Raw genomic sequence first — 13,940 nt, 5'->3', positions numbered from 1 at the left:
CACCTATCAGTTTTCTTTCCATGGCTCGCTGCCTTGTCCTTAACTTAAGCTGAAAACTTTTCGTTAGCCTCCACGTTTCTGCCCCGTAGGTGAGTACCGTAAGATACAGCTGTTTTATAGTTTATGCATACTCTATACTTTATGCAGGATTTATGCATGAGGTAAATTTTGCTATGCGCTCTCTGGCAGACCGTTTCTCAACGGTTATCATTTTCAGTGTTGCGAAAACCTATGAACAATGACGATGCTTTTCTCTCCTCCTATTTACTGCTCAATGTACTTTGGAATGCCGGGACATGATGTATATCATGTCATGCACTAAGACTTCCTTCTACAACCTTCTACAAATTACATACGGAAACATTACCCGTGAGGAATTGGCATTAAGCGATAAGTGGTGTTAAGCGGTTGTTCAGCAGCACTCCCTTGGTCAGCCGCACCTGTTTGTTTAGGAACACATTTTCGAAGCCTTGAGAAGAAGATGTCATCGATGCACGTGTACACGTCTATGTGCTACCTTCATTTGACTGTGACTACTTGCTACGGACATGATTACTTGTCTACTGAATGACGGCGATGGTGGGCACAATCAGCTTTGTGTCGGCAGTGTAGAACGCTTCCCAGATTTCTTTAATCCTCCTTGCGTTTTTGCACGAGAAAAAATATATTTGCATATATAGATGCATATTTTCACCTTCCTCAGTGATTGGCTAGGTTTCCTGGCACGCTTATCCATTCACGTTTGTGTGGTCACGACAGTACCATTCCTGCATACATTCAAAGCTACAGTAACAAGGCTTATTTGTTCTAAGAATTGTTACATGGTGGTCGGTTCTGCAATACCGATATGGCCCTGTTTTTGAGAGTCCTATAGTATCAATGGAACCATTTACCTGCCAAGGCAAAGACCGCATTTAATTTAAACCCATTCCTCTACTCCTCGGATTGAATGAAATGGCTGTTGCTGCTTGCATTAGCAGATTCCCCGCGTTGCAGCAGCGCCTAGTTCTGTTCTTGCCCACTGCGCATGCCTGAGTCAGGAGTGTTGCATTTTTCTTTTCTTCTGCAGTGTACGCTGTATAAAAAGTGCTAACCTAGCCTTGTGGACTGCGTGTAGGCATCTGTGAGGTTATAATATAAGCAAGCGATACTGTTGTTCTATTTTTAAGCAGCTTAATTCATTTGGTGCAATGAGCAATTTACGCCAGGATGTGAGTCGCCGAGCCCCGACATTGATTGTCACAGCTGGAGAAGTCAGTGCGCCTGGCAGTTCACCGGTTAGCATAAAATTCTGTGCAGACAGTGGGGCAAGCAGTGTGATGGGGATTCCACTGTGCAAGAAAGGTATATGATTAGGCAGCGTTTCATTTATCTTCTCAAATCCAAAGTTTTAAGTCTTTCCACTACGCAAATTAATCTGGCAACACATGCGGCAATGGGCTGTACGCATTCTCGTTCTGTCCGCTGTGATCAGCAAGTTTGCATGTTAACAAAGCATAAGTGCACTGAAAAATATTTGTCCCCTGAAACACTGTCAATACTTTGAGTGCATATTGACGAGGCATGTACTAATGGGGCATGGCTGTATATATGAAATTATGATTGGTTTTTAGTTCCGATGATTTCACAAGAAATTAATCTGTGTTATTTAACCATGTGACAAAAGAAGTACATTTCTCTTGCAAATTATGAAGATCATTACAAGGATGTGTTGTATGGCACAGCAGTTTGTTGGCTGAAGAATAGCGATTGGCTTTACCTGACACCACTTTTAAACAGCAGACTGCAAAATAAGCCCTGTGGAGCTGGTAAAGATATGTTGGGAACAAAGACGACGAAAAACAACACCACGGCACAGAGTGGCAGTTCTTGCTCTGTTGCCCTCATCCTTTAGCTCTGTTTCAACATGACAAATTACCACCGGTTCAACCGACAGTACACTCGGATCAAGTTTTGTTAAATTTACAGAAAACATCAACAGGACAGGAAGCAAGTTAAATGCATATCTGGTGCATGTTGTGCAGATTGCTTCCAGCCTCATCAAAGCTTGGCCACTCTATGTTTCTTATCCACAATTACCCAGCACCTATGGTCCTATTTATGCCATTGCCATGCGCTGCAAATCGCCAAACACATTTTGTACTCTTGCCCTGCTAGATTGTTTTGGCCCATTAACTTCTTTCATCCATATTGTCAAGCTTTTCGAAAACATTCCTGCAATAGCCAATTGCTCTTGTTCTTCACGACATGCACGTTCACTGTAACATCCCCTTCGATGCTTTTTTTTCTTGGCTTTGAAAAAGCATGTGATTCGCTTATTTATGTAACTCTAGTTTTCCCGTGCTTTAACTTGCATCCAATAGCTCTGAACTGAATTCAAGCATAAATAGCCTGCCGTCGGTAGATTTCCCTTGCCAATTCTCATGCACCCTGCCTTTTCCTGCAATCTTGGACGCTACCCAAGGCATTGTCGTCGGGCCTCAGCTTTTTATTACCCACATTATCATTTTCCCTTCAGTGTTTTGATACATGCATTCACTGATGGCTATATGGGGTCTGCCATCTTGCAATAAATACCAGCGTTTCAGTTCTCCAAAACAGCATTTTGCCTGCTCTAGAATGACCTGTTTACTGATGTTACTAGAATGCACTAATGTTTTAAGATCGTTAGCTCTTACTCATCACGTTTGGAGGTTTCGTGGGGTCTCCTACCACCCTGAGATCACAGCGCCATCTGTGGCAGCAAATATAGAACAGCACATCGCGCATTGCGACTTGTAGCACCATCTACAATGCATACATTCGTTCGGCTATATATACTCCGACAACAAGGGGCACCCATCCAGGGACAGTTGTGTACCGAATTTGGTAGGCAAATAAAACCCTACGGGTGTTGGTACAGAAATAAAACCAAATTAAATAATAGGTAAATACTGTATACATGCAATTACTAATTGAAGCGTTACCAAATCGCACCTCAAGCCGAATTCTAGGTCCACCTTGACCCCCCAACAAAGCAAATTCTGTTTGGGACGTATACTGAGGGGGCGCGACTTGACAACGGGTAGTCGTGCATCGTAATTTCTGTGACAGACGGCGCTAGGCGCTCCGCTAGGTGGAAAGCTTGGTTTATACCCCTGTCACACGGGCATTTCGAGGGCCCTCGAACCGATAGTCTATCGACTCAAAGGCGATCGAGCGCTGCCACACGGGCAGTTTCAATGGCGATCGAGTCAATAGCCTATCGAGTCAACGGAGTAGCGCAGAACTCCATCGAGATTTCGAGGGCCTTCGAGCGCTGCCCAAGGTTGCTAGCGTTGCTTCGAGCGGCGCCAAGCGCACTTTCGTACACGATACATTCGCGGTACAAAAGCATGAACAAACATTATTAACCTAAACTTTAATGCAAGCAGTCAGTATAATAATTTTAAAATTGTATTAGACTGGTTTTAAGTGCATTAAGCGCATTAACTTTGCGTTGCTTGCGTACTTAAAGTTGACAACATGGCGGCACCCTGCCCGCCCGCTTCACAGCGATAACAGCTTCGTGGCTAATCCCTCAAAGCAATATCGTGTTTTAAGTTTTATTCGCCTTTGATTTGTCCATTATTACCCTCGCATAAAGTTTCAAGAGACAAATAGCTCTTGTTTTCCAGATATCAAGGCGATTTCCCAGGTCTTAAGCCTCACGAAGCAGCGCTCTGACGCAGTTGCAATGGCTTGGCTTTGGCTCGTCTTGTATTAGAGTGGCTACAGCCGTGTAAGCATATGTCAGTCGCGTACGTGCAATTAAAAGGGTTTTGAACGACTTTCGCGTATGCCTGTATTTCAGCATTTAGTAAACATTTATCAAATATTTTTGTTATTTTTGCAAAATCCAAAGTAGCGATTGTGGCGCCACACATCCGTGGCGTAAGACACGAGAACCATTTCAATGGCCATTGAGATTTGCCGTGTAGCAGCGGCGAGTTCGATGGCGATTGAGAATCTCGAAGACCCTCGACTCGAGGGTAATTGAAACTGGCCGTGTGACAGGGGTATTACTTTTCCGAACCGCACAGGGTTTTCTTCACTGGCCCCGCTGGATGCGGAAAGACTCGACTTACGCACGGCCAATAAAGCTAACGCTCGTTACTTCAACGTCTTCCAGATGGTGGCGGCCTTTTTTTTATTACCAGCATAACTACATTTTGCCTACTTATAACACACTACACTGGTTCAAACACACAGCTATTAACATTATTCATTTATTTATTTATTTATTTATGAACACTGCGATTCTATACCCAAGATCATAGCAGGTGGGAAACATTTTGTTAAGATACAAAAATACAGACCCAAACAAAACAAAATTGCACATCGAAAGCCAGCAAGAAAATACCGCGACAAGGTAGTCAACAATAATCATTTCAAGTGCTCTTCAAACAAATAAATTGATGTCTGCCTGACATCATCCGTGAGATTATTCCAATCAGTGATGGTCCCTGAAAAAAATATTTAGAACAATTAACTCACGAATTTAACGCTGTTATGAAAAGGGAATAGCGATTTCTAGTTTGGTACCCCGAGGAATAAGTAAGGATATTGGAGGTGTCAACTTTGAAGTTATTATTAATTGAAAGAAAATCTTTAAGCGACAAATGCGATTTGTGTTAAGAATAGAGGGTAAGCCGCTTTTTTTGAGGAGGGCACTGACTGATGCTCGCCCGTAAGTGTTATATATAAACTTTACTGCTTTCTTTTGGATTTTTTCAAGTTTATTATGTTTACCTTTGTAAAAGGATCCCAGATAATTACTGCATATTCTAAGATTGGTCTTATAATAGTGTTGTAGGCAAGGAGGCGTGTACCAGGGGTTGCTAACTTAAGCGAGCGCCGTAAGAAAAAAAGCTTTCGGAGAGCGTTTGGTGAAAACTTATTGGGATGCTTGGTGCAAGAGACGTTATGGGAAATCCATAGGCGTAGATGCTTATATTCTGTAACCTCATAGAAGAAAACTATTTTTAGCAGTGTTGTGATAAAGAAGAGGGTTCTCTTTAACTGTTATTCACATAAATACGGTTTTTTTTTTCAAAATTATTTGACATTTGTCACTTCTCACACCAAGAAACTATTTTTGCAAAGTCATTATTCAGCCTAATTTAATCATCAGACAAACTTATTTTCTCATACAGCACGCAGTCGTACGCATGTAGCCTAATACGTACGGACAGGCCTTTAACAATATCATTTAAAAATATAAAAAACAGTAGGGGGTCGAGGACATATCCCTGTGGAACGGCATTATCGATAGGAACGTGACTGGAGCAGGTTTTATGTAGTTCTGCAAACTGACGGCGATCAGATAGGTACGATCGTATCCATATTAATATCTGTTTATTATTTATAACAATATGAGTTTATGAAGTAGTTTTTTGTGCGAAACCTTATCGAAAGCTTTTCAAAAGTCTATGAAGATAACACCTGTTTGTTTTCCTTTCTTTGATTGCTGTTGCAAAATGATGGATTGTTTCGACCAGCTGAGTGCATGTTGAATACCCTCGTCTGAACCCATGTTGAGCATCTACCAGTACATTACGCTCGTCGAGGAAATTAGTTAGATGCTATGAATGATATTTTCTAATAATTTGCACGTTGTTGAAGATAATGAGCTAGGGCGATAATCTTCAATACACGCCCTATTCAATTTTATACGAAGGCTTAATTATAGCAGTTTTCCAATCACACTGTAAAACACCTTCTTTCAAAGATCAAAGATCGAGAACCCGCCGCGGTGGCTCAGTGGTTAAAGCGCTCGGCTACTGATAAGGAGTTCCCGGGCTCGAACCCGACCGCGGCGGCTGCGTTTTTATGGCCGCAAAACGGTAAGGCGTGCGTGTGCTGTGCGATGTCAGTGCATGTTAAAGATCCCCACGTGGTCGAAATTATTCCGGAGCCCCCCACTACGGCACCTCTTTCTTCCTTTCTTCTTTGAATACCTCCTTTATTTCTTCCCTTACGGCGCGGTTCAGGTGTCCGCCGATATATGAGACAGGTACTGCGCCAGTTCCTTCCTCCCCCCCCCCCCCACCAAAAAAAAAACAACCAATTATTATTCAAAGATCGAGTGAATAGGATGCACAAATGCTTGGAACACCACTCTGCATACTGTTTAAGAAAGGCATTCAGAATATCATCTGGTCCAGGTGATTCCTTAGCATCCAGTTTGAACAATAGATTAAACACACCCTCTTCAGAAATGACAACATCAGTCAGGCAAGTATTGAACATGCTAAAGGGCTGGAGACACCCGTCATCTTTTGTGAAAACTTTTTTAAAGGTGTTATTAAATGCTGAGGAAACCTGGACATTGTCACTTACATTTTGCCCATTTATAGTAAACTTATCGGTAAACATGGCTCATGAAGTACCATGGCCTCACCTCTTAATCTTTATACGCCCGCCCACAACCTAGGATGTTTACACCATAACGTGTACTTAGCATCGCCGTCTTCCAATTTACTTGCGTTAAAATCCCCTGTGTGGCATCAGCTTGGGCGTTCTAATGACACATGGAACAAACCTAACTTAAGTGAAATCCGGCGATAAGTTCAGACCTGAGCCCTCGTTTTATTTTCTCAGACTATTGTTGAAGCTCCAGTGTCACGGCACTAAAGGTGAATCTTCAAACTTCTTAATGTCGTGCAGAAACTGCAGGGTGTTTTTTAACTATTTACCGTCACATAACCAACTATTCTGTCCTGACTCATGGTTCCTTCTGCATTAGCCGCACAAGTACTGAAGAGCCTCAGTTAGCTCATGCACCTGCATTTCAAGAGTCATTTTTGCTTTTGCCACGAAAGGCTGGAATGGCCTTCCACCTCACAAGGCTTACTAACCTCTTGTCCTTTGAGCTGGTCACTGCAGAAAACCACGCAGCAAATGATGATGTTAGACCACTGATTTAGGTAATTTTCCGAAGGCGGAGAATATCTGTTTTACGGGAGTAACTACTCATTAGCACCCACCTAAGAGCAGCCATAAAGCCACAAGGAAGAGCTACAAAGCTTTCCTTTGTAGCCGTATGCCTGTGCTTGGATGCTAATTGTTGATTACTTCTTAATAGTAATTTACAAACTCATAAAGTTCCTACTTGACACATCATGTCAAAGCTCACCATTCAAGTATTGTCATTTAGTACTGTTTAGGTATAATAAATGTTAAAATAAATTGTTATAATGAATTTCTTAGTCGCTTGAACTCCTCGGCAAGCCAATACAATGCTCTCGTATGCGTAGGAACTTTCTTCACAATCTATTTCAAGTAATATTGGGGCAAATTTACACACTAGTTTTGTCGCACGGCATACAGTTGCCTTTAGGCTATCTTGCACATTTAGGCTATCTTGCACACTGTGCAAAAGCTGTGTCTAGCCATCTGAACTCGTAAACTAAAAGCCCCCCCCCCCTCCCTAAGCATGCATTATCGTGCCTATCTGTGTCAGATTTTCTTTGGTGCTTCTCTCGTATCATCTCTTCAGCTAAGCAGCACCGACTTCATTAGGTGGCTCACCATAACGTGGCTCAATGAGAATGCTACAAATACATGTTTATGCTGTGACTTTTATATATTCAAGACAGTGTTAACAGGGCTCTTGGTTCATCTTAAGCACAATAGCCGCCAACTTCAAGTTGCAGCAAAGAGGTAAAAAGACAAAAGCCATCACTGCTTTTCTTCTTTTGTAGCGATAGCTACATTACGGTAGCATTTCGAACCTTCAGCGTGGCGGCGCGCCACCCTGTGGCTGTGCCGCCACACTGTCACGTGGTTGGTCACGTGGTGCCGAGCAGCTGCTGGCGGAGCGGCGCCGTAGCTTCTGTTATTTTGGCAAATCATTGACCGTTGTGAAAACATAGCGGTCGAATGGGGAGGAGTACGCGATCGCGATGTGATTCGGTCTCTTGGATAGAAATGGTCCACATGTCGTTTCCCACAGCATCGCTTCAGATGATCAGGCTCTCCTGCGATGTTGCAAAGTTTTGTCACGAATCGGTTCGCGGCCGATGGAGTCCGCCGCACCGAAATCCATGCCATATCACAGCCGACCACGATTGCACCTTCGACGAAAATCCCGCAGCAAAAAAAATAAATATAAACGTTGACGCAACGGATGTCTCGAGTACGCCGCAATTAATACGGGCAATTTCTACTGCAAGATATCTGCGTGTTTTGCTACAAGCATGCATGCCTGTACCGCTGCATGTGATTAGACGACAGGCACTGCCGTGCGCACCAATCAGAATGCTGGTACCACCCGGCTCGCTCGCAAGCAGCAGTGATCGTACAACACCTACGTCCGCCCGGAGGCCGAAAACGGACGGCCCGCTCGCCGTGCGGAAGCCGCTCAAAAAGGACAGCCCTGCGAGCTATGTAAAGAAAAATGACGGGTTGAAAGTTAAGAGACAGGAAGAAGGCTGAGTGGGTGAGGGATCAAACACGTGGATAATGGCATCATCGTCGAAACCAAGAGGAAGGGATGGGCTTCGGCTGGGCATGTAATGCGAATGCAAAACAGACTGGATTCCAAAGGAAGGGAAGCGTAGCAGAGTGCGGCAGAAAGTAGTTGAGGAGATGAGATTAAAAAGTTTGCAGGGATAGGGCGGCCGCAGCTGGCACATGACAGGGTTAATTGAAGAGATATGAGAGAGATCTTTGTCCCGCAGTGAGCGCAGTCAGGCTGACGATGATCATGATGACAATCACAGGCTTTTAACATTTTTACCGAACTGCACTAACCTGAACTATACTTGGAAAAACAGGAAGAAGCGACTCACACCCAACAGCTCTAGGCAAAAGCATTTTTCAACGGGAAAGACTTTATGAAGCCAATTTTTTCATATATTGCAAGGCTTCATTATTACAATCAATATAATAGCAAAGCTCCGGTCGGCAGGCTTGCGTTTTTGTTATTAACGTTTTTGCTATCGTCAAAAGTGTCACTTCTAAAATTGATGCCCAAGTAAGTTGAACTTAAGAAATAATAAAGTATTCGTTTCAAAAGCAATATTCTCACGGATGATTGTGTTCAAGAGAAGATGCAGTGGATGACCAGCATTTGCTTCCCGCAATCGCAGCGTGGGTGTGGTACCTATTAGTATTCGAGAGGTAGTGTCTGGTAATCAAGTATTCTGTGTTTAAGGTTTGCTCTTGAACGAATGTTAAGCTTTAATTGTATAAATGGCGCACGTCGTGTATTTTAAGCTGTTGAAAGAGAGGTTCACTTAGGGGATCTCTTGGCGCATCACATATTGCCTAGGTAAGCATTTTATGAAGAACAAATAGCCGATCTTTGTAGCAGAGTACCCCTGATAAGGTAGCAACAGTGCAGGTAACAGCTTTACATTTCGTGGCAGATAATTAAGGGAGAAAACTAGTCCAACTTATTGTGACAGTTTATTAACAAGTGTTAGTATAGGGTTCTTCCTTGAAGTATTACAGTGAAAATTGATAACAAGCATTTTACCCAAATTGCTAATTCATTTTAGCCGTATTAAGTGCGATGTCACGAGGCAGTGTCACGTTTTGTAGCGATAGCTGAATTACGGCAGCATTTCGAGCCTTCAGCGTGGTGGTGCCGTGGCGGTGGCGGCGCCGCCACCCTGTGGCTGCGTCGTCACTCTGTCACGTGTTTGGTCGCGTGCCGACGGCGCGGCGCCGTGGCTGATCACGTGGTTCGTCACGTGGTTGATTATGTGACCAAGTTTCACTCGGCGGTACGTTGACAAGCTTTTCCACCACCGTTTCCAATGGTCGGATGGTCCCTTCTCCAATCTGGTGTCCAAGAAAAGAGATGTTAGTGGCTGTGATTTTACTCTTCTGCGGCTTTATCGTGAGGCCGACCTCGCGCAATCTGCTAAATAGCCGGTTTGAAGTCCAAAGATGTTCTTCCCAGGTAGAGGTCGCTACAAGAACGTCGTCGATGTAATGAACGACATTGTCTGTATACCTTGTAACAGAATGAGCATCAGGCGCGTGAAGATGGTCGATGCTGTCTTAATGCCGAAGGGCATATAGGAGAACTGATAGTGGCCGGATTGGGTAGAGAACGATGTTTTCGTTCTCGAAGCTTCCTGCTTCAAGCAGTACGTACGTACTGCTTGCCGGAAACTATCGCGATTTCCTCCCTGGTTATGCCGGCAAAGTCCAACCGCTCGTGGAGTTGACACGGAAAAGTGAACGCAACCTTGTCTCTTGGACACCACAGCGGCAAGCCGCTTTCGACGAGCTCAAGAATGCGTTCACTTCCAGACCCGTATTAAGAGCTCCACTTCTCAGTAAGCAGTTCGTGCTTCGCACAGATGCTTCTAAGGTCAGTATAGGCGCCGTTCTCCTTCAGGAGCATGATGTAATCCTCCACCCAGTGTCACATGCGAGTCGACAGTTGTTACCTTGCGAACCTCGCTACTCCGCGATTGAACGCGAGTGTTAGGCGATAGTCTGGGCGGTTGAAAAATTCCACATATTCTTATATGGGACGTTCTTCATCATTCAGACTGACCACCAACCCTTGCAATAATTAACAAAGGCTAAGCACTTGAACAGCAGGGTACTGCGTTGGAGCCTAACATTACAAGAGTATACCTCTTGTGTAGAGTACATCAAGGGCTCCGAAAACGTTGGCGCCGATTGCATGAGTCGATTGTAAATTACCGGAGAGTTATGCCCAATGTAGAGAGCTACTATCCGGTGTGTTTGCAATGGTGACCTGTGCAAACGGATGGGGTAACGTTGGTGTGTTGTTTTTCTTCTTCTTTCGTTCTCCAGTTATGTGTTATTCAGTGTGTACATGTTCGCTTTTATGGTACAGACGTATTTAAAGCTTGTGTCTGATGTTTTGTATGGCCTTATATTTCCTTTTTCTAGATGTATAATGTTTGACCCCATGTTTGCTCTGTGAGCGTTTCCATGTGCCTCCATGTGTCACTGTGTAAAGTGCCTTCGGGGACTTCGACACCGTTTCATCTGTCTGTTTACCACATGAACATAAGTGTCGTGTGCACCAATGTAAGTTTTTTCTATGTTAAAAAACTTTTCAGAAGGGGGGGGGTCATATGCGAGGTGCACAACGCATCTGCGGAGGATGTTGAACGCGATGCGTCCACAGTGGTGCGTCAGACAGCGGAGCGCTGCGCGCGCCAGCCCAGCGTTGCGCGTGTGCGCTTGCGAAGGGCGTGTGCGAGGCGATGGCGACAAAGAGCGTGCCGAGCACGTGGAGCGGAGAGCTGACGTGTCAGAAACCCGAGGTGTGAAGGGAGACAGCGCAGCGGAGATCGTGTCATTCAAGCGTGGAGGTGGCAGCCGTCGGACGTTGGGTCCGTGCTGCCGTGCCCTCCCTTGGATCACCGACGCAAGTCTCCTGCGTTCCTTCAAGTTCGGAGGTGGCAGCCGGTGGACTGAGGATCCGTGCTGCCGAACGGCACTCTTGGATAGCCTGCTTTAAGTCTCCGGCGTTTCGGGCCGCCGCCGACGGGATCTGGTTAGGATTCTCCTGCAGCTGCCAAGTTCTTCGGGCTGCTGATGGGAGGCCACCGGCGTCTCCCTGTGTTCCTCTCCGCTCCTACTACTACCTAACTCCTTCCCGCGGCTTTCTTCGCTGCAACGCCAGCGCCGTGTCGCACTACATCCACCCGCGTCCATCCTCTCTGCAAGGCATCCCCGCTTCACCTGGAACGCTAAGTACCTGGTGAACTCTTTCCTTTATTCTGTAGTGTTGTACACGTGTGTAGTGTGTGTTTTTCTTTTTGCGTTTCCGTTGCTTTTGGGCATTTTCTTTTAAATTATAAATACGGCCTCGTTTCGTTTTGTTCGATCTCTTTGTTCTCTCGTTGGAATCTGCACGCGATAGCGTTCCCCTTCGGAAAGTCGGGGACGCGCTACCAATTAGCGACAGAGACAAACGCGAACAAAATACTGGCACGTATGGGCAAAGTAATGCATGTCTAGCTATACAGGTTTTTCACCTAAGACTGCACAATTTTTAAAAATAGGCTTTTTGAGTCCGAAGAGGGCATTTTTCGGCATCTTTTCTTTGACTTTTTCCTTTATTGTTGTTTTTGTTTGTTTGGTTTTCAGCAACTCTGTTTTTCTGAATGTTAAATTTTACACCCACCGTTCAGCTCTGCCTGTCTAACTAATTCATCACGTTTTGCAACTAATATCCTGAGTGACTCATCAAGGCAATGTCATCAGCGAATCGCAGTTTATTTAGGTATTCTCTATAAACTCTTATCCTCAACTGTTCCCAATTAAGCCCTCGGATTACCTCGTGTAAACAGAAGGTGTATAGCATCAGAGAGGTCGTGTCTGCCTGCCTGACGCCCTTCCTTATTGAATTTTTTGTTGCTGATTTTTTAGCAATATGGTAGCGGTGCAGTTGATATCTTGCAGTATTTTCACCTACACCCTTATCCCGCAATACCTGCATGACTGCTGAGGTTTCCTTTGAGTCAAATGCTTTCTCAATATCAGCGAAGCCTATATATAGATAGGGGTTGGTTATATTTTGCACATTTCTCTATCACCTGATTGATGATGTGAATATGATTCATTGTGGAATATCCTGAACGAAAGCCTGCCCGATCATGTGGTTGATTGAATACTAAGATTATCGTGACTCTATTAGCGATTACCCTAGTAAATACATTCTAGGCGACGGACATTAAGCTGATTGGCCTGTAATTTTTCAAGTCCTTGACGTCTCCTTTCTTATGCATTAAGACAATGTTAGCGTTCTTCCAAGCCTCTGGTACGCTAGAGGTAATTTTGGCATTGCGCATACAGGGTGGCAAGATCTTCTAGCACAATCTCCTCTCCCTCCTTTAAAAGATCAGCTGTTACCTGATTCTCGGCAGCTGCTTTCCCCCTCTGCATTGATTCTAGTGCTTTCTTTACTTCCTCCCTCGTTACTTATGGGATGACCCATTGCTGTTCGCTACTGTCTCTCGCATTTACTTTCTGATTGCACCGGCTTCTGTTTTTTTATTTGGGGGGGGGGGGATTATTATTTCTTGGATGTCAATTAGAATTTTTTAGATGATCAAGCATGGTATTCCTGTGCGGTCAGAAGTCACAGTTTACCTTGACCTTCTCGTCAATATGGGCAGTCTATTTACCAGTAATCACCTCAAATAATTAGAGCTGTGCTTGTTCAAAGAAATGCTATCGCCAATGAAAAAATGGAGCGGTTGTGAAACGGGGAAACAAAAAAAAAGGTAGGGTTCTAACGTGGTTAAACCGGTGAAATGTACGAAAGCGTGTGCTTAGCCTGATCGACTCATGGCTTTGTTTCCTGTGTCATCGGCACCTGTGGCGGCGGTACTGAACTCTTCGTTAGGCTTTGATCGAGGTTAAGCTGATTTGATCTGTTCGCGCCGCCGATGGAAGTTGATTAAGACAACGATTTGCAATGCACACTGCGAGAGTGGGCTACAGTTTAACACAAGGCGTGATGGGCTGCGGCGCTAGCTTAGTGCTCTCGAGCTGTTGCCAGCGAATGTGGTTTCTCTCGACACAATGGACAGGCCCGCGCACGTTCCTTTTCATGTTCTTTCAGTCGCCACACACACACACACTCAAACTTCGGAGGCCGCTTTCCGATGCAGGTGAAACGCAAAGAAAGACCGCGTGACATTACACGTACCGCGTTATTGGTCGTTGTATATACCTAAATAGCTTATAACAAAACTATTACAGCTTTTGGCGTAACAAGAGCGCTTCGCTTGCAGACGATGGGCATGTGGTACCTTCCGGTCTGCAGAGGTATTATTGTAAGGTAGCGGATGATGCGTCAAAACGCATAACTGTGTTCCTCCAACATTACCGACACGTTATCCTGCCCCTGGCTTCTGTACTTTGTTAATTTTCTCATTCGACTCGATTTAACTCCTGGTAAGCTGGTTGTG

General features: G+C 44.6%; 1 protein-coding gene across 1 annotated transcript in view; it reads left to right on the top strand.

The window, feature by feature from the left end:
* LOC144123694 (uncharacterized) overlaps nucleotides 1–13,940 on the top strand; it is a 92,337-nt gene that overhangs the window by 17,126 nt on the left and 61,271 nt on the right. Inside the window, exon 2 of the mRNA XM_077656475.1 lies at nucleotides 10,973–11,043. Within this exon, the coding sequence (XP_077512601.1) occupies nucleotides 10,973–11,043 (71 nt within the window). The remainder of the gene's footprint in view (nucleotides 1–10,972; nucleotides 11,044–13,940) is intronic.

The sequence above is a fragment of the Amblyomma americanum genome, chromosome 3 (genome assembly GCF_052857255.1).
Source record: "Amblyomma americanum isolate KBUSLIRL-KWMA chromosome 3, ASM5285725v1, whole genome shotgun sequence".
Classification (NCBI taxonomy): Eukaryota; Metazoa; Arthropoda; class Arachnida; order Ixodida; family Ixodidae; genus Amblyomma; species Amblyomma americanum.
The sequence above is the reverse complement of the archived record's forward strand: the minus strand, read 5'-3'. Positions and strand labels throughout refer to the sequence as shown.